At 29.0% G+C, this 20,898-nt stretch overlaps 1 protein-coding gene across 7 annotated transcripts in view; it reads left to right on the plus strand.

The window, feature by feature from the left end:
* Window positions 1–20,898, plus strand: part of LOC105222503 (partitioning defective 3 homolog) — a 155,628-nt gene that overhangs the window by 108,291 nt on the left and 26,439 nt on the right. Inside the window, exon 1 of one of the 7 annotated variants that reach the window (XM_049456344.1) lies at window positions 7,727–7,845. The exons of the other annotated variants lie outside the window; for them this stretch is intronic. Coding sequence (XP_049312301.1) covers window positions 7,801–7,845 — 45 coding nt within the window. The 5' untranslated portion in view covers window positions 7,727–7,800. Of the gene's footprint in view, window positions 1–7,726; window positions 7,846–20,898 lie in introns of those variants that run through there. 7 annotated transcript variants of the gene reach the window in all.

Genomic DNA, 20,898 nt, shown 5'->3' on the forward strand with positions numbered 1-20,898 from the left:
TGAGGTGTTGCAGAATTTAATAACATCACCAAAAATCGATTTTTTTGAAACCCGCAAACCCATGTAACCCCTTAAGCTTCAAATGCTAGAAAGAGTACTTTGTTCTCTCATACAATTCTTTATTTAATTAGAATCGATGAGTATATGTTCGAGAGTTGACCACGCCACCTTGCCAAAAATATAATAAGAAGGATAGTGAGATGGTAAAATTTAATATAATACCTTGGGATCATAGCGTTATCCGATTGAAAGAAGTCTCATGAACAATTTCCCAAAAATATAAATTGATCAATATAATTTAATTTTTTTTTAATTTTTTTTTTCAAAATATTTAAGTTTGCAGACTTCATTTATTTCAAAATAAATATTTTTCCTTCCTACAAACCCCCTTTATTCTTCTGCATATCATTTATTGCAATCATGATATGCTCAGTCATTTTTTAGTTTTATTATTCAATTCTTTCGTCATGCTTCAAATATAAATAATACTTATAATATATACATTTGTCGTTTTTGCGCGCTCATTCACACAAACACACCTACATACTCACGTAACGTTGCATTCACCGTGCATTAAGTCACCTCCGCGCTTGCATGTGCATGGATTTATGTCTTTGGTGGCTTTGATGATAACCAATCGTGTTGTTAGTGACGTTATTGTTGTTGTGGAATTTGTTGTGCTTGACCACTACATGATTAGAACTGGACGTAAGCATGTAGTTGGGTCACCTAATTTTGCTTGCCACTTAAACGTCGCTTTTACACACCCGTCCGTTTCTACGAGTAGTTTGTTGTATTCATTTCTGTTGTTTTTGTATATCATATTGTTTTTCGTTTCTTTATTCGCTGATTGTCAGTTGAGATTTTTGTTAACAGGTTGTTGTGGTGGCTGACTTTGATGTTTTTATGGTTTTAGATTTTGTTTTTGTGTATTTTCTTTTTGTTTTTTTTTTTTATATTTTTTTCTTTATATTTTTTTCTTTGAGGTTTGGTTTTTTTGTGAAACTGCTTTCTTTCACTTGTTTTGCGGCTGGTTCTTTTGTTTTGGTAGTTCTAAGCATTTTTTTTTTATTATTTTATGTTTTAAATTTTCTTGTACAAAAAAAAAATTGTAAAGTAAATTTTTTTTTTAAATAATTTTTCTTTTTAATAAATTTTTTGAAGTGTTTTAAATTTATTAATTTTTTTTATTAATTTAATTTTTTTTATTTTAATTTTTATGATTATATACATATATGTATGCATATATATTTTTTGATTTTTTTATTTGTAATTTATTTACCTTTTTTATTTTTTCAAAATGTTCTTTTTGTCTTTTCGGAAATTTAGTTTTCATTTATTTTTTTTTATTTTGTTTGTATATGGTATTTTGTAATATTTCTGTGTTTTTTAGTTTCTATTCGTAATTTTTTATAGTTTTTATTTAAAATTTTGGTTAACACCTTTATGCCTCTTTAATGTTTTTATATTTATTTTTTTATGTTTTTTTTTTGTTTTTTATTATTTATTAATATTAATTTTTTTATTAAAACTTTTATTATTTTTTATTTTTTTTAATAGATTTATTTATTATTATTTTTTTTAATTTTATATATATATATATATGTATATATATATTTTTATATTTAATTTTTTATGTTTTTTATTATTTTTTAATTTTTTTTATTAAAACTTTTATTATTTTTTTATTTTTTTTAATAGATTTATTTATTAATTTTTTTTTTTAATTTTATATATTTTTAATTTTTTTGTTAACACCTTTATTCTCTTTAATATTTTTATATTTAATTTTTTATGTTTTTTTTTGTTTCTTATCATTTTTTAATTTTAATTTTTTTATTAAAACTTTTATAATTTTTTAAATAGATTTATTTATTAATTTTTTTTAATTTTTTATATATATTTTTTTTTATTTGTTGGTTAAAACTTTTATTTTTTTTATTTTTTTATATTTTTATATTTAATTTTTATGTTTTTTTTGTTTGTTAACATTTATATATTTTTTTAATTTTAGTGGATTTATGTTTTGGCTTAATTTTTTTTTAATGAGTTTTGCGAATTTCTTTTCTTATTTTTTTTATTATATTTAAAAAATTTTTTTTTTTCATATTTATATTATTTTTGTAATATTTTTTAGATTTCTTTATTCATATTTTGTTGAATTTGTTTTCTTAGTTTTTTATATATTTAAAATTTTTCATATTTTTTTTTTTTAATTTTCAATTTTTTCTAAAAATTTTTGTAAAATGTTTTTTTTTTTATTTAATTTTTTTATATTTAATTATTTTTTCATTTTTATTTAATTTAATTTTTTAATTTAAAATTTTTTTTTTAAATTTAGTAAATTTTTTTTTTATATTTTTAAATTTTTTTTTGTAAAATATTTTTTATATTCATTTTCTTTTTTTTTTCTTAATATTTTTATAATTTTTGTAATTATTTTTCTTTCAATTGCGTCCACTTCAAACCACTCTTGTCTAAATCATCTTTCTGGTTCTATAACGAATGGTGCCTCGTGCTGATTGTGCTGCTCCCTTACGTACATACATTCATACATACATAAATATTTCGTTCATTAAAGAGATTTTCAGTCATTAGCACCAGCACGTTGCTCTGTAATAGCTTCACATAAAACTTAGTGATCTGTAAAGTTATAAAAACTGAAAGGCTTGTATGTGTGTGTGTGCTGGAGTTTCTGTTGATGAAGTAGAGTTGAGTAGAATAGAGTAAAACTGGCATGACTCATGCGCATCTATTTAATATTGGCAGTAGTCATGAAAGTTGTGCATGAAAATAAATTCTGAATTTCGCACACGCTGTAATTGTGTTGGCTACTTCATATTTTCATTTTTTTTATAATTTTTTGTGAACTAGTTTTGCGCTGCGGATTTCTGTGCTCTCTACCTGTAAGCAATTGAGCTGAGTTTTGAGATATGTTCATATATGTATGTGGAGTACTGATAATGTTAGAATTTTGGATAATCAACACGCAAATTTCACATATTATTTTCGTCTGAGAAGTTGATTTTGCGCTATTTTCATAGTTTAGTTGCTATAGAAGTTACTCATGAGCATCTCGTTGAAATTTAATGGTGTTAAGTGTAAGCACTAATCAAATAATTAAATCAATAGCGCTTGAATTTGGATGGATGGAGTGCTTATGTGTTTGAGGAAAGCAGAACTCAAGAATTTCATTAATGATGATTTTTGTTCTTGTTTTTACGAATTTAATAGGGAGGTCTTTAAGTTTCTTAATATATAAAAGCATTTTTCATAGTTTAAGGGTAAAAATACTCTTGAGATTTTAGAACGTAGATCAATGCTGCCACCTGCAGTCTCAAACTAAGCTGATCTCTTTATATCTGCGGCTTTTTCCATTCTGTTGAAGTATAAAAAAATTCAGAAAAAAATTGGAACACATTACTATTATCAAGTACTTTTCCTATAACTTATCTCTTTACTCTACAGCTTTTGAAAGTGAACTCACTTCGCAGCCAAACCTTTCGCAACTCCACTATCATTACGCTAAACACCAAAGTAAACAGCAAAACATATACATATATGTATGATATGGCACACATGATGCTTTCTTCGGCGGCAAAGTAAAAGCAACGCAATCCGAGGTAGGCAGCATAATCTCTTGGTTTCGTCTATAATTAGCCTCACAGTTTGCGCTGCGAATAAAACGAATTTGCATTTACAAACATATTCATGCTTGAACCTCAGGTACTCAATGGAAATGCGCGTTAACACTTGGCGCGCGCTTGGCTTATCATTAGCATAAGCTTTCGTTTATCCAGCATTTATTATCCACCGCCGATGGGGGCCGTCGTGAACGTTTTGTGGTGAACGCCCACTCATGCAACTTTCATATACATATATATTTATGCAGAATCTTCATCTTTCACTTGTTGTTGTTAATGCTATTGTGGTTATACTTTCTTTATTTCTTATTCTTTTTGTTGTTGTTGTTGGCTTTTCCGTTTAACACTTGCTTGCTGCTTTTGTTGACATTTTTTCTGCACGCTGATTCTTTCATTCTTTTGTTTGCCTGCATTTACCCACTAAAGTTGTTCCGTTTTTCAGCAAACTCTGTGTTGTTTTTTTGCGTTCTTGTGTAGCTTTAAATTCTCTGCTTTGTTGTTGCATTGTTGTGTCGCGCCCAGTGTTGTTGTTGTTTGTGATTTTAACCTTTATTGTTTACCTTCCATGCCTTGGCATTCCATTGATGTTGTTGTCAACAATGTTTGTTTTTGCGTTTTTGTTGTTGTTGTTGCCTTTGCTGTTGTTTCGCAAATGCCATTTAAGCCAACATCACTTTTGTTCTACATATTTTTATAAGCCAGCAAATGAATGCGCCAGCGCCACAAACTCGCTAATCTGCTTGGGAATGCGAGCCGCTAACCGCAAATGCTGGTTTATATCTGAATGTATAAGTAGGTGTGTGGGTACATACAAACGTCTATGTATGTAGGTGTGCATACTTACAGCGCAAGCTTTGTTCTATGCAATTGCATGTCTGTTCGTTGGTTGCGGCTTATAAATGTAAAGTTAGGTTAAACTATGCTATCTACTACGCTATAATATTTATACATATGTATGTGTATGTTTGTATGAATGTACATATGTGTATGTTATAAGGTCTTTTATTTTCTGTTACTATCTGTTTATACGGTTTTCATGCTTTGTTGCATTTTATTGTTATTTTGTTTGAAAATCGCCATTGATATTGTCTTTGCCTTCAAACTTTTTATGCTCAAAAATTTTTTTATTTTATATTTTAGTTTTAATTTTAAATTTTTTAATAAAGTTTTAATTTTTTTTTTAATTATTTTTACTTTAATTTTTTTTTTTTGCAAATTATTAGATACATACATTTTTATTCCAAATATTTTGTATCATAATTTCTTTTTTAATTTTTTCCTTCATATTTTTTATATTTATTTTTTTCTTGTTTATACTTTAATTTCTTTTTTATTTTCCCTTATAATTTTACTTTTTATTTTATTTTATGAAATCTTAATTTTTTTTTATAAATTATAATATTTTTAAATTTTTATAGCAAATTTGTTAGCTATATTTTGTTATTACTTAATTTTTTTTTTTATTTTATTTTATTATATATTTTTATTTTATTAGTATTATTTTATATTTTATTTTTATTTTATTTTTATTTTTTTTATTTTTTTTTTATTTTATCATGTTTTTTTTCGTTTCATAAAATCTGTTCTGAGAATTTTTTTATAAATTAATAGATTTTGAAAATTTTTATAGCAAATTTTTTAACTATAAAGTGATTAATTTCGAGGCTCCATACTTTTTTAAAGAAAAAACACAGAAACTTCAAATTTAATGCGGTGTGTTTATTATCATTCGAAAGAACATTCTTTGACATTTATTTTTTGAAAATTATCTCTTTCAAATGTTCGTCGCGGCTACGTCTCAGATGGTCCATCCGCTGAGTCTAATTTTCGATGACTCGTTCGAGCATTTCGACCGGTAATTGGCGAATGACTAATGTGATGTTTGGTTCCAGGCCTGAATCGAAGCAGGATTGTCCGCATAGACTTTAGACTTTACATATCCCCACAAAAAGATTAACAGCGTGATATACATAACACGATCTTGGTGGCCAATCGACCAAACGTGAAATTATCTGCTAACCGAAGTGCTCTATCAATAAATCCATTGATTGATGCGATATGTGAGAAGTGGCGCTGTCATGCTGAAAGCAAATATCACCGAGATCACGAGCTTCAATTTCAGACATCAACTAGTCGGTTATCATAATCATAGAATAAGAGTCGTCATTCATGGTTATGTTCTCACCGGCATCATTTTGGAAGAAATATGGACCGATGATTCCACCGGCTCACAAACCACACCAAACAGTAGTTTTTCTGGATGAATCTTCTTGAATCTCTTCAGGTTATTCTTCGTCCCAAATGTGGCAATTTTGCTTTTTTACATACGCAGTGACCCGAAATGGGTCTTAAAATTTGTCTCGAAAACGTCGGATCTTCATGGAACTTTTCAAGAGCCCTTGGAGCGAAGTGATGCCGCTTGGGAAGGTCGCACGGCTTCAGTTCTTGCACATGCTGTATTTTTGATGTTTCTGATTTAAGATCTCGACGTAAAATGTACCAAGTCGTTCCATACGTCAGTCAGTCAGAGTTGCTGTGAACGGCGCCGATTCGACTCTCCACCGTCTTCGTGTACACACTGACATATTTTCTTCACTGCCAGGTCTATTTGTTCGAAAATTATCTTATAATGAATGTTGGGTCTCAAGATGGGTGAGGGTGTTGCGAATAGTACGCTCAGTAGGCCGATTATGTTGACTATAAGTTGAGCGAAGTGCGCGAAACACATTCTTTGCAGAACGTGAATTTTCGTAATAAAATTGTACGATTTGTGAAAGTACTTTAGGCGTAAGTCTCACCTGATGAAATGCCAAACAGCCAGAATCACCAGTTACTTCTAATACCATTATTTCTATATTTAACTTCACTTCCATTTATTTTCTTTTAATTTTTTTATTATTATTTCTAATTTTACCATTTCCACTGGCCCCCATTTCTACCTTAATGTTCAGTTCCATTTCATCGTTCTTGTTTTAGCGCGCTTTTCGCCACGCCTCACCGATTATTGAACACTTGTTGCGCTCGCTCGCCTCTTGCCGCCACCTCTAAACATGCACCTATTCAAATTACATGTGCTCGTGCATTTCCAGCTACCTTCATATAGTACATACACTGCCATAGATACATACTCGGTTCCGCCTCACCTATTTTCGCCATTTCACAATTCGTTTTATTCTCGCCCAGAGTTTTCTGTGATTTTCTATTTGCTGTTATCTCGTGCGTTTCATTGTTATATGCAAATTGGCAATATTTTAACTACATACATGCAAACTTACACCGTTTTCTAATCTATAAAACTCAGGGCAACAACTAACTATTTACTGCTCTTTATTGTTCTCTTCATTGAAGTTGAAGCCAAGCGCAAGTGCTCGCCGCAATTAAGCTCGTCTCGTACTCACCTGCTGAGGTGTGAATTTTATGACAGACTGACATTTCAAGAGCAAAGTCTAGTGTAAATATGTATGCGAGGCCGTTTATATAATATTATTAACCCGACTGGGATATTTTTACTCAAATCGACGGGTGGTTATAGAGAAAAAAGTTTTAATATACGATCTGAGAACTTTTCAAAGGTGACTCATGCTCTCAGAATACAATTAAAAATATTCCGCTAAATAACTTTTTGAAAGTTTTTAGTGGATGCCAATTCGCATACGAGGTTTCTATGAATATTTGTGTTTTCTCGTTTGTTCAATTTTATAACTATATCACTGAGAAAATATTCAAACCTACTAAAAAAAAACAATTTAGAAGTGAAAAGTGTTAATAATTTTATTTTATTTTTAATTTTTTAACACTTTTTGATTCCATTCGAACTAGTTATAAACTAGTTACATTCGGAGTAGTTGTGTTTTTCCTGCTGGGAACTTTAATTACATTTATTTTACGTGTTTTTAAACTAATAATTGTTCTAGATTGGTATACAAACTGTACGTTTATTGGATATTCGACCGATTTGCTCCGTCAGCCTCGACTAAAGTTCATAATCAGCAATTTATATTTACCATACATACATACTTATATATTTGCATAAATATTTTCATAATATTTTTGTGTTATTGACCAATCGCAAGGCTATTTCATGTGTGCCGCAAATCGTTTGGTGAACCGCGCTTAGACTCAATGGTAGTTGATTTCAGTTATTTGTGCATAGAGGATGTGTTTTTCTTTCTTTTGTCGCAGTTGGAAGCGAGAAAGTAAGGTAGGAGTGGTTTGTGGGTTCAATTGCTGCAATTTTTTTTCGTTCTGAGAATGTGTGGTTTTATGATTTTTTTTATTTGTAGGTAATTTTTTTTTGGTTTTTGGAATTTGTTAAATTCTTTTTTTTTTTGCAATATTTTTTGGTTTTGTATTTTTTATATATTTTTTTGCATTTATGGAATTTTTTTCTTTTATTTTCTGTTTTTTTTTGCATTTTTTCTTTTTTCATTTTTTTAAATATTTTTATTATTTTTTAATTTTTTGTAGGTATTTTTTCTTGTTATTGAAATTTGCTAAATTTTTCTTTTTGAATTATTTTTTGGTTGTGATTTTTTATTAATTTTTTGTTTTTTTTTTACATTTTTTTCTATTTACAATTTTTTAAAATTTTTTTATTATTTTTGGAATTTTCTAATGTTTTCTTTTTGAATTTTTTAAATTATATTTTGAGCTTGGATTTTCTATTTATTTTTTTAATTTTTTTTTAATTTAAATTTTTGTTTTTTCTATTATTTTTTGCATTTTTTTTATTTAAATTTTTTTTTAATTAATTAATTATTTTTTTCAAATTTGCTAATTTTTTCTTGGGGATTTTTTTTAATTATGAATTTTTTTATTTTTTAATTTTTTTAATTTTAATTTTTTTTTAATTTTAATTTTTTTTTAATTTTAATTTTTTTTTTTAATTTTTAGTTTATTTTCTTTTTTAATTATTTCTGTTTTAATTTTTTTCTTTTTTTAATTATTTTTAATATTTTTTTTTTTAATTTATTTTTAATTTTTCTTATAAAAAGTTTGAAAATGAATATTAAAAAAATTAGAAAATAAATAAGTGAAATGCGACATTTTTGTATTACTCACCCTGTAATTTTCCACGCCGGTTGACTTTCACACGCACTCTCCACACACACACATCCGTTGTTATCTCATATCAATGCTTGCAGCTCAATTTAACGATGTCAATACACTTCATTAAAAAAATCTCCCAACAATCTGCGTGCTTTCTTCTTTTTTTGCCTCTGCACACTACCTTTGCCGCTGCGCATTGACTTGTGCGAATATCCGCCATTTGTGGTTTTTAATCTTGTTTTAAGGCAGTCAACATTACAGGCAATTTAATGCCGCAGCATCAATATCAACTAGTGCGAGCTATGCTTTAGCCTAGTGTGAGCTGTGCGTGTGTGATTGGAGTTGACGCCGGCTGCGCATGCGCATGCGCACGCTTGTATGTTGCTGAACTCGAAACAAAACTAAAAGCGAGCTGACATGCGGTGCATAACATGATTATAAACGTACATATGTATGTACGAGTATATATATATATACATTTACACACAAACACATGCATTTATATCTTCACTTTATCTGCTTGTGTACATTTGACTTGGCGCTCGAATTTTTATTAGTGAAAGTGATAGTGAACTTTAATGACCCACAGCAGCACAACGTCAGCAACAAAAATAAATAAATGTGATATTGACGTGCCAGCGTACAAGTTCATAAGCGCAAGCTTTGTACATTGACTACCTCAGCTGCCCGGCTGGCTACCTGGCTGTCAGGCTTCTGCCTACTGTTTGTGTGGCTGCGGCGAAGCAAAAATCATAGATAAAAGCAAATGAAGTTGAAATTGAAATTGAAGTAGAAATAAAAATGAAAACAGAGCAATTTCAACTTGACTGCTAATAAAATCATGGAGTCATTTAATCGTTGCCTGCAGACAACTCACTCGCCGACTCGACTTTTATGGCTGCTTGAAGGCAAGCGAAAGAGTTGAGCTTGCAGTTGTGAGAGGGAAAATTATCAAATATTTTCGGAAAAATATTACATATGTATGTACATATGTATATACTATATATGTATATGTATTACCGTATGTTATGCATGTTTTTAATACCCTCCAAGTCAATGAACATGCAAACATGTGTTCTTGTGAATTTAATTTAAATTTTTTTTTTTTATTTTTTTTTTGTATTTATTAATTTTAATTACCACTCCAGTTCGATGACGTGATGCAATAAATTGTGTTTACAAATACAATATGTAGATAAAAATACACCCGTAAAAATTTATGATGACGCTGGTGTTGTGGGTAATATCTGAGTCACTACTGAGCAAATGCTCCATTTAAAATATTTTTTGTATTTACTTTCAATTGAAAAATATGTATTGCGGCGTTTTTAGTTTGCGCTGATAAGATTTTACATACAGTAAAACCCGCATAAAGGCAACTATTTAGCATCTCGAGTGTTAGTTTTTAGAGTTTTGGTTGTACTTTTCTTCATCTACGCAAACGTTACAGATACGTTGAAGCATTGATATTTTAAAAATTCATAACTCCAAAATTATGTTATTGAGTCTAAATAAAAAAAATACGTGTCCAATATTTTGCCTCGAAGAACAAAAAAAGTTTCGCACAAAGAAAATTTTTTGAATATAAATGTTTGGATGAATTGACTCATATACAAATATACATCCCCAATATTTTGATTGATTGATAAAAAATTGAATGAAAACTTGCCATGGAAAGAGCCATATGCACTATTTTAAATATCCCAATAATTAAAAAAACAATTTGATACTGAATACTGCAGTGTAATATATACATATGTAAATATTTTTTTTACATTTTGTTATTTCTGTTGCTTTCTATATTTCAAACTCAAATATATTTTTTCAAAAATGTTATTTAATAAAATATTAATGCCTCTAATTCATATTTCTTACTCAAAGTAATTAGCTTTATTTATTGCTCCGCTATTTCTCTCTGTCTCGCCATGTTGCAAGTAAGCTGGACAAATTGTGATTTTATGACAAGTTCACACACACACATACACGTGCATTTATACCCCTGAAAATATATAGTATATTTACTACTACTAATACTAGCTGATAGTACTTTGTGGTCATTAATCATGCCACAAAATTGCTTAGAAAAGTAAAAGTAAATGCGCTTTGTAGAAAATTTCCATTTACGCTTTGTTTGTAAACATTGCGCCGTGTAAAATAAATAAGATTTTTCATTAGCTGGCATTTTTTCAATTTATTTGTCGCTAAGCGTCGCACCGTCGCCTGCACGTGTGCCACAATTTGTACTTACAGACATTTACCTGCACGCTTGTTGTATTGTAAGTCATACTGTTATTGTTGTAAATGACGACGATTTATCGTTGCATTCACTTTTCACTAACAAACACACGCATACACTCACACCAAAATGCTTTAGTGTTTGCTTAACATTTTCAAAGTGACGAGACACTTGTAATGCTCGTTACAGAAATTAGTTAATTATCCGCAACTTGAATGTTTGTTACTTAACGCTTGTGAGAGTAAATAGAAAAGCAACAACAAAAAACTGAAAAAGCACCGTAATAAGCAATATACAAATATAAATGGCTTAAGTGCACTTAGTCAGGCAACACTAGTGCTACACTTGTCTTCAAACTGTCACTGACAACTCAACGCGTCATCACAGGTCAGCAACTTGGAGTGATGTTTGTTAGTTTTGCTTTAATTGCTACATTTGAAGTGAGTGAGGAGTTTCAGTTTAGTTTTATTTGCATAATTTTGCGTTTAAATTTTTTGCTAATTTTTTTTAAATTTAATTTTTAATTTTTTTGTACTTTTATATATATTTTTTTTAATTTTTATTTTTTTTTTTTAATTTTATATATTTTTTTTAATTTTATATTTTTTTTTTTTAATTTTATATTTTTTTTAATTTTTAATTCTTGTAGTTCAGTTTCAATATTTCTTTTAAAATTATATTTAAAAAAATTAAAAAAATGAGTTTCCATTACCGTGTAATTGGCTTAGCATTAGCCTCTGGGAGTGCTACCATAAATCTCAAAAAGTATTTTTTTTTTGTTTTTTCTTTAAATTATAATTTTTTTTTTAATTTTTTTGCCCCTCTCACAAAGAGTGCTCCATAATTCGCATAAAATAATTGTTTTTATTTTTATTTTCTTTTTTTAATTTTTTCCTCCACTCTTAAATTTTCAAACCGGCTCAATTACACAGTTTTACCACTTCAATTGCATATGCAAAAAATGTTTATGCTTATTTTTTATTATTTTAGTTACGTCATATAATATTATTCATAGTAAGTAATTATGAATGAAGTTTGTAACTGCGGCACCATGGCGTATACGTATTATTGTACGCTTTTTATTTATTTTATACATATTTATTTTATTTTATTATTAATTTTTTTTTGTGCGCACATACAAAACATAAGCTCATTACGTTTTGTCGTTAGCAAAATAGCATTATTTATGTTTGTTGTTGTCGCTGACCAGCTCTTAAATAGCCAACAACATCGGTCATTGCTCTAGCTTTGCGCAGCTCAGGTTTGTTTGAGTTTGTTTTTTCGCTTCAGCTGTGCTCACGTAGGTTGGAACGTCACTTTATTTCAATTGACAGTGGTTTGATGAGTTTACTGTTATGTTTTTTGTTTAAAATTTTTGTAGCAGAACTGGAGTTTTTAGTGTCTAATAATTAAATAATTTGTTAATTAAAAAAGAAAAATATTAAAAAAAACTTAAAAAAAATTTAAAAAAAATATAAAAAAAATTAAAAGAAAAGAATATTTTAAAATAAATAACAAATTTAAAAAATTTTTAATTTTTAGACTTTAAAAGTTTTTTTTCTAATATTTTTTTTATTTTAAATATTTTTTATTAAACATATTTTGTTTGGTTACTTTAATTTTTTTACATTATATTATATAATTTTATACCAAAAACTATTTAAAAATTTTAGCTGTGAAGCTGATATAAACATTTTCGAAATTATAAAAAAAATATCAACAAACAGTATCCTTTTGTTGTTGTTGTAGCAGCAAAAAATATTCTCAAAATAACTTATAGGAATACTGCCGAGTTAACAGTCCCTGTTCGAATAAAAATTCGAGTCTATTTCAGTATATATCAGTTGACGGTCGCCAGATGAATTTACTGTATTTTTTATATAATTTTTGTAGAATTAGAATTTTCAATTTCTAATATGTAATTAAAAAAAAAATATTGTTTGTTAGTTAAATTTTTTTTATTTTAATATTTTTTTGTTAAACATTTAAAAAAAAATTTTTGTTCATTTAAATTTTTTTTTTTATTTTATTTTTAATATTCTTTTTTATTTTAAATATTTTTTTGTTAAACATTTTTTTTTGAATATTTTTTTTTTAAATATTTTTTTTTTTTAAATATTTTTTTTTTTAAATATTTTTTTATTTTAAATATTTTTTTTTAAAAATTTTTTTAAATTTTTTGTAATATATTTTTTTTTTAATATTTTTTTTTTTTTTAAATATTTTGAATCTTTTATTTTAAAATTTTTTTATATTTAAAGATTTTTTTGTTTAACATTTTTTATTTTAATATTTTTGTTTTTATTATTTTTTTCAAATATTTTTTTTATTTTAATTTTTTTGCTGTTTTGATATAATTGTATACTAAAAATCTATGTTAAAAAGATTAGCTATGGGCTGTTAGAAACAGTTGCGAAAATTTTGAAAAAAAATATCACCAAAAAGTATACTTATTGTTGTTGTTGTAGGAGCAAAAAAGTAACTAAAAATTATTTGGAGTAATACGTCCTATGACAGTCCTCGTTTGGGTAAAAATTTGGGTATATCCCAGTTATGCAAAGCCGATATGGGTGAAGCGCGTCGTGGGAACGATTGTTACCACCACCATATGATATTAGACTGATTTCACAACAACAAAAAATAAATTTCAAAAACAAAAAAAAATTTAAAAAATCGGTTCAATCGGATTTTCATAAATAAAATTACTACATATGTATATGTAATAGAAAAAGCTCTTTTCCCCAAAAATTCCAATTTTTTATTTTTTAAAATTAACCATTTTACTTTTTATGTTTTTTTTTTGCTTTCAGAAATCTTAAGGAAAACTTTATTTATTGAAATATTATGAAGAATTATTTTGAAAAAGTAAAAGCTTTTACTAAAACTCATTTTTCAATTCTATTTAATATATATTGGGTAGTCGAAAAAGTCTTTTTGAATTTTGTCAATAGATGTTGTAGTTGTATATCTACAGTGCTACCAATCACATTATAATCTTTTAGACAAATGTTCATTGGCTGCACTTTAAACAATATCCAAAGATAAATATATACATACATACATACATACGTATATTCCCACTTTTATGTACATATGTAAATATAAACATTGTGCACTTTATCGCTAAACAATTTCCATTCCTCGATAACCAAAAATAGAAAGTTTTCGCTTTAAAACAACAAAAACTTCACTGTTTTTCCAAGCACTCATAAAATAATTAACTTTACAACTTCTGGCAACTCGCATGCAAAAAAGTCATTTAATATTTGAGGAAAGTGCTGGTTGCCAGTGGAACCGACGGCAGTTGCCGCGTGCCGCCAAAGGCAAAGCTATACACTTCAAATTTTATGGGCCTCGAGGAGACATGTTCCTAGCGTTTGCTTATCGCCACCAAAGTTAAATATATATAAAAACTACAAGTGAAAAGAAAAACTGAAAACAATTAGGAAAATGGTAAATATTTGATAACTTTGAACAATGAGCGGTGCTGTAAAAGTTTGACTCACATAAAAGCATATCGCTTGCACTCGCAGCTTTGACATGCTTGCGACAACTAGTCACCTAGCTGCGCTACATTTCTCATATAACCCAGTAAGCATTTAAGCTTGTGTCAAATTGCAGCCAAAGTTGTGAGTAAATGATCTCCAACCCAAAAAATCAACAGTATTTCTAGTCGAGAATAAAAACGTTCTCAACCGCAATCAAAAATGGACTTGTTGCAACAATAAATTTATCAGAGGTAGAAGAGATATTAGAGAAAGATATTGAAGACCATTTTGGAAGCAATTAATTTTTCAAATATTTACCAGAAATTGGGGATCGACTTGAGAACAAATTTCTAAAACGTTGAAATAATATGGAGAAAAGAAGGATTTAGCAGGAATTGAAGACCGACTTGAGAACAAAGTTCCGAAAGGTTAAAGAGATATTAGAAATGTTGAAGACCTTCTTGGAAGCAATAAATTCTTCAAATATGTACAAGAAACCGGAGATCGACTTGAAAATAAATTTCTGAAAGTTTGAAGAGATATTGAGGAAAGATATTGAAGACCATCTTGCAGACAATATATTTTTATTTGATTTAGAAGAAAATGGACAACCATTTTGGAACAATAAATTTCCCAAGTGTTGTGAGAATATGTTTTCGTTGCTTATTGGATATCACACCTAGATCCATATGTCATATACCCACATGCGTAGGCGAGTTGATTGATGCGCTTTTCAGCGTTTACGCTTGACGCGCCTTACTTTTGTCACCGCTTTCGTAATTCGGCGGCATTTTCAGCTCTTTTTTACTCAGCTGTTGTAAACTATTTCATTTTGTCTCAAATTTTTCTGTACTTTTTGTATTTTTTTTTCGATTTTCATACTTCAAGCATTCCGTTGCTGCTGGTACTTTCATGCGCCTGCAAGTGTTGCATAATCTCGGTTTTATTTTAACTTTTTCGCTTTAATATAAAGCTATTTGTCATCACCGCGCTCTTCTTCGCCGACTACTTACATTCAAGTTGATATGTTGCTTTTTTCCTTTGTGCAACTTTCACGCGACATTTCTCGCATGGAATTTTTAAAGGCCTCCAGCGGCAGGCTTTACGTACTTTTTTCTCGCTTTTGCCGTTTTTGTGATTTTTAATGATTTTCCGTTTTGATTTTTTACGCTTTTTCGAAATTGCATTTCTCTATGTCGTCATTAATTGCTTGCTCCAAGCGCCTGCTGCTGGCATTAGTTTTTGTTTTTGTAATATTTTTTAGATTCGTTGATTTCTGCATTTGCAGCTGTGCATTGTATGTCTGCAGGCCTTTGTGCCTGTCTTAAATAGTGGCGCTTCCGGTTTTTACATTCATTCAATGCGTACTTTGTGTACTATAATTCATGAGCATCAAAAAAAAAAAAAAATAAAATAAAATAAAAATAAAATGTATCTAAAAATAAAATATTGTTGGAGTTTGTCGGCAATTTGGTACTCTTTAACATTTCTTCAAACAAGTACAACAATGGTTGCGTAATCATCATTAAAAAATTATTACAAAAAATGTGATGAAAATGGTGTAATAATGCATTTTTTGTTTTTGTAATTTTTAAGTATTTTTTTTTTAATTATTCGGCCCTTTTTTGAAGTAATTACTTGCCACGTGTCGCTTAATTATACTCAAACCTGTAATCCCTCTTCTCTCTCGACTTTTTCTCACTCTTTGTAAAAGTGTGCTTCTTATTCGAACGATTTCATACCATCTCTTGTCTGTTGAGAGACATCAGCTGGTTTGCATATGCTATACACACTAGCTCTCTATAAGCTTACAAACTAATTAACAGATTTTTCTTAAATTTTACTATTTTTAGTGAAAGCAAAGAAAATTATGCTCTAAGGTTTGGTAGCATTTGACGGCTTCGGCTTACCTTTATTCGGCCACTTTTCGTCTTTTTCCGGTTCCTAAGCATAGATCCAAGACTCTTCGCCAGTAATAAAACCTTTCCATGACATTCTGGTATTCGGAAAGCGTTGTTTCACAGCCGTTAACGCGACGCTGTTTCTCGAAAAAATTGAGTGATTTTGAAACCAATCGTGCTTTCAATTTTCTTAGGTCCGAATGATCTTTCAAAACGTTTTTCACTAATCCTTCTGATATTCCAACGATGTCAGTAAGATCTCTAACTGTTAGTCATCGGTTTATTGACGTGTTCTCGACCCTCTTTGAATAATTTGTACCAATCAAAAAGACTTGCTCGCGACAAACAATAATCATCGAAAACCTTTTCCCACATTCTGAGCGTTTCGAGGGAAATGTAAATTAAAAAATCTTACTATTTTTTGCCCACAGTAGTATATAGTAAACATTCTCTTTAGTGCATAGTTTTTTTTTCAATATTTTTTGTTATTTTGAAATAAATATTTTTAATTTAGTTTTTTTCCAAATTTAATTAATTTAAAACTAATTTTTATTTAATTAATTATTTTTTTAATTTTTTAAATTAATGTATTTTTTATTAATTTTTCTTAATTATTATTTTTTTTATATAAATAATATTTTTTTTTTAATTTTTAATTTTTTGAAATGTTTTTTTAAAGTAATTTAAAAGTTATTTTTATTAAATTAATTTTTTTCTTAATTTTTTTTATTAATGTATTTTTTGTTAATTCTTCTAATTTGAAATTTTTGTACTTTGAATAAATACATTTTTTTCAATTTTTAAATTTTTTTAATTTTTCGGTTTTAATTAAATTTTTTATTTATTTTTTTATTTATTTTTTTTTTTATTTATTTTGTCTTTTTTTATATTTTTTATAATTTTTTATTTATTATTTTATTTTATATTTTTTTATTTATATTTCTTTTTATTTATATATATTTTTATTTATATATTTTTTAAATCTTTTTTGTACTCAAACTTAAAAAATTCCTCTACAAATTCCCACTCACCTCTCTTGCACCCAGCTTCACAGCTAATAAGTCTAACAACTGTTCTTTATTTGCATGCATCGCATGAAATTAATTTGTTTATTTAGCAATTGATTGGCATTTAATTTTAGCATCTCATTTAAGTGGAAAAGCATTTTTGCAATTTTCAAGCCTCGCAAACACATTCGCTGCGCTTGTTTGAGCGACGTCTGGCTAATTGAATTATCAGCCGTAGCCAGCCATACAATTACTGCACTTCTTTTAACCTAAACTGCGCAGCTGTCTGTATGTAAATCGTGCAAATTGCAAATGAAAAGTTGCCAATCGCAATTAGCTTTGTTGTCTTCATTCAAGCAACTGTTAACTCGATTTTGCCTCGTACCTTTCCGTTTTGCTTGTTTTTGCAACATTTTCATTTGAAGTCGTGACCTTCGTGGTTTCTCAGCCACATACAGACGATGTACTTAGATATGCTTGATTTGTAATTGATGTGACAGTAATGATATAACGGACTTGGCGGTCGCTTTGTGCAGTCATTCGCTAAAGCTTTTCGAATGGAAGAAGAAGAAGAATAGATTGCAAATGTGATAGCGATGATTGCTTAGAATATTTGAGCTTGAAAGTATATAATACCATTTTTAATACACAAATTTGATTTTCAGTGATTCAGTGAAATCGAGCTATTTTATTTTAATTGTGAAAACTAATTTTTTTGTAAAGGAACTTCTCACAATTCCCTTGCCAGACACATAAATTTTACTGCACGCAAAAACTCACAAGGGTGTTAAACGGCTCGCACACAGCATTTTCGCAAAAATTGCAAAAACAAACAACAACAACACGAACTACCCACAATATGCAATTTGAAAATAATAAGAGCACTCCCAGCCATAATATTCGTGGGTAGAAAATTATTTTAAATTTGAGAAGCTGGTGAAAAGTGGGTGCGACCCAATGTGGCACAGAGCTATTGGCGTTGTCAGCAAAAATATTTCCTTCTTTCCACACTAAATTTTTTTCTTTGTACGTTCAACACGCAGCTTTATGCATATGTTGCAAGCTGCAGTATAAATATGCGGCAACGTTGGCTGAGGCCATGGCAGGCGCATGCAGTCATACGGGCATATGTCGATAGATCGGCCTTTGTGAGTGCGTGGGCTTGAACGCCACAATTTTCAAGCTTAGCGCTGGCATTGCTCGCATACTTCTCAAAGGCACGCTTAATTATAGCAATTTATATGTAGATGCGCGACGACGCGTGCGCACACACCATTTAACTGAAACTTTTTCTACACAAGTGAGAAAGCTCAGACTAATATATGTATGTATATACTAAGTATATTTGGTATGCATATTAAGAAAAAGTAGGCACTTCCCACCTTTTAACATTTTAATATAGAAAAGCTATACTTTTTCCTTATTAGGCGCGTGCACGCATGCGCTGTGAGCTGGGAGTTTTGAGACGCTAGCGATTTTTATACCCTGGGCGGGGTAGGTAAGGTTTTCCTGGAAATTTCAAGAATCCGAAGAAGATGTTGGAGACCTTATAAAGTACTTTGGTATATATGTATAAATGATTAGCGCGACGTGCTGTGTCGATTTAGTCATGCCCATCTATTTGTATATGCGCTAACTAAGCTCACAGGTTTTGAGCTAGGATCTTTTATATTTGATAAGATATCTTCACGAAAATTGGTTTGGATTGTTGTTTAGGAATATGGTATAATATACATACGAAAAAATTGCTCGGATCAGATCACTATAGCATATAGCTGCTATACAAATTGACCGTTCGAAATTAAATTCTTATATGAACAACTTTTTTGATCTGATAGGATGTCTTCACGAAATTTGGCATAAATTATTCTCCAAGGCAACGCTATAATCTCCCAATAAATCATTCAGATCGGATTACTATAACATATAGCTGCCATACAAACTGACCGTTCAAAATCAAGTGCATGTATAGAAAACTTTTGTATTGGATGAGATATCTTCACGAAATTTGGTATGGATTATCATTCAAGGCCATAGTATAATCTACGAAGAAATCGTTCGGCTCGGGTCACTATAGCATATAGCTGTCATACAATACTGATCGATAAGGATCAAGTACTTCTATGGGAAACTTTTTTATTTGACGAGTTATCTTGGCGAAATTCAGCATGGATTATTGTTCAGGGCCAAGGAATAATCTACTAAGAAATAGTTCGAATTGGATTACTATAGCATATAGCTGCCATACAAACTGACCGTTCAAAATCAAATTCTTCTATGAAAAACTTTTTTATTTGACAAGATATTTTCACGAAATTTGGCATAAATTATTCTTCAAAGCAACGCTACAATCTCCCAACAAATCCCAACAAATCTTTTCGATCGGATCACTATAGCATATAGCTGCCATACAAACTCATCGATCAAAATCATACCCTTATATGGAAAACCTTTTTATTTGACGAGATATCTTAACGAAATTTGGCATATATTATTGTCCAGGGCCATGGTATAATCTACTAAGAAATCGTTCGGATCGGGTCACTATATCATATAGCTGCCATACATACTGACCGTTCAATATCAATACTTAGTTTAATTATTTTTAATTGAAACTTATTTTAATTATTATTATTTACTATCATGTAATTCTTTAATGAAACTGCTGACAATTTTTTTGTTTATTTAATTAATTTTTTTATATTAATAACATTAATTTCAACCCAACGCCTTGAGTAAACTTCTCTCGATTTCACATGTAATGAGAGCTGACAACTGTTTACGGTTAACTGTTAGCACCGACTTTCCTGTTGTAAACTGATATTGGCTTTTATTTTATTTGTTTAGTGCAAAAGCAAATAATATTTACTATATGTATACATATGTACAAGATATGTATATATTTATTTACTTTGAAATAAATGTGAGACTGCTTTGTTTGTGTAACTGATATATGAGTCATCTGCGCGGTGTTATGTTATATTATATATTGTATACATAAATACATACATACATACATATGTATGTCTACTATTTATACATATACGTATTCACATAAGTCTATATATTCGTCAGATGTTGCAATTTTACGTTTAAAGTTTCATTTTGCTGAAAATTAAAACACAATTATGTAAACACACCATTCACAGGTTAGATTCGATGCGACCCAAAGCAGTTGCAAAAATCTTGCTTTTGGTTTTAATGAAATATACATAAGCATATTCTCTCATATAACATCTGTTTGTTTAACAGTTGCCGTATTTATTGTAAAATGGTTGTCTTAATAGTAATTTTTTAAATTTGGCAACTCCGTTTCACATATTTTTTTAAATTATCTTCGATACATTTTTCACATGCAGCTCATTTCATTTTTTTCCCTTTATTGAGGTAAAATTTATTCTTCTAAGTCAGCTGGCAACTCTTGCAAAATAAAAACTCAAACCGCTCAAGATCACTGTGTTAATTAAAAAGTTGATTTTATGATTAATTGTAACTGTTTTCTTGCATTGCTCTGCATTTTAAAATTCTTGCAGACCTGTTACAAGAATTGAAAGTACTCAGTAATAATATTTG

This window comes from Bactrocera dorsalis, chromosome 4 (assembly GCF_023373825.1).
Source record: "Bactrocera dorsalis isolate Fly_Bdor chromosome 4, ASM2337382v1, whole genome shotgun sequence".
In the NCBI taxonomy this organism is placed as follows: domain Eukaryota; kingdom Metazoa; phylum Arthropoda; class Insecta; order Diptera; family Tephritidae; genus Bactrocera; species Bactrocera dorsalis.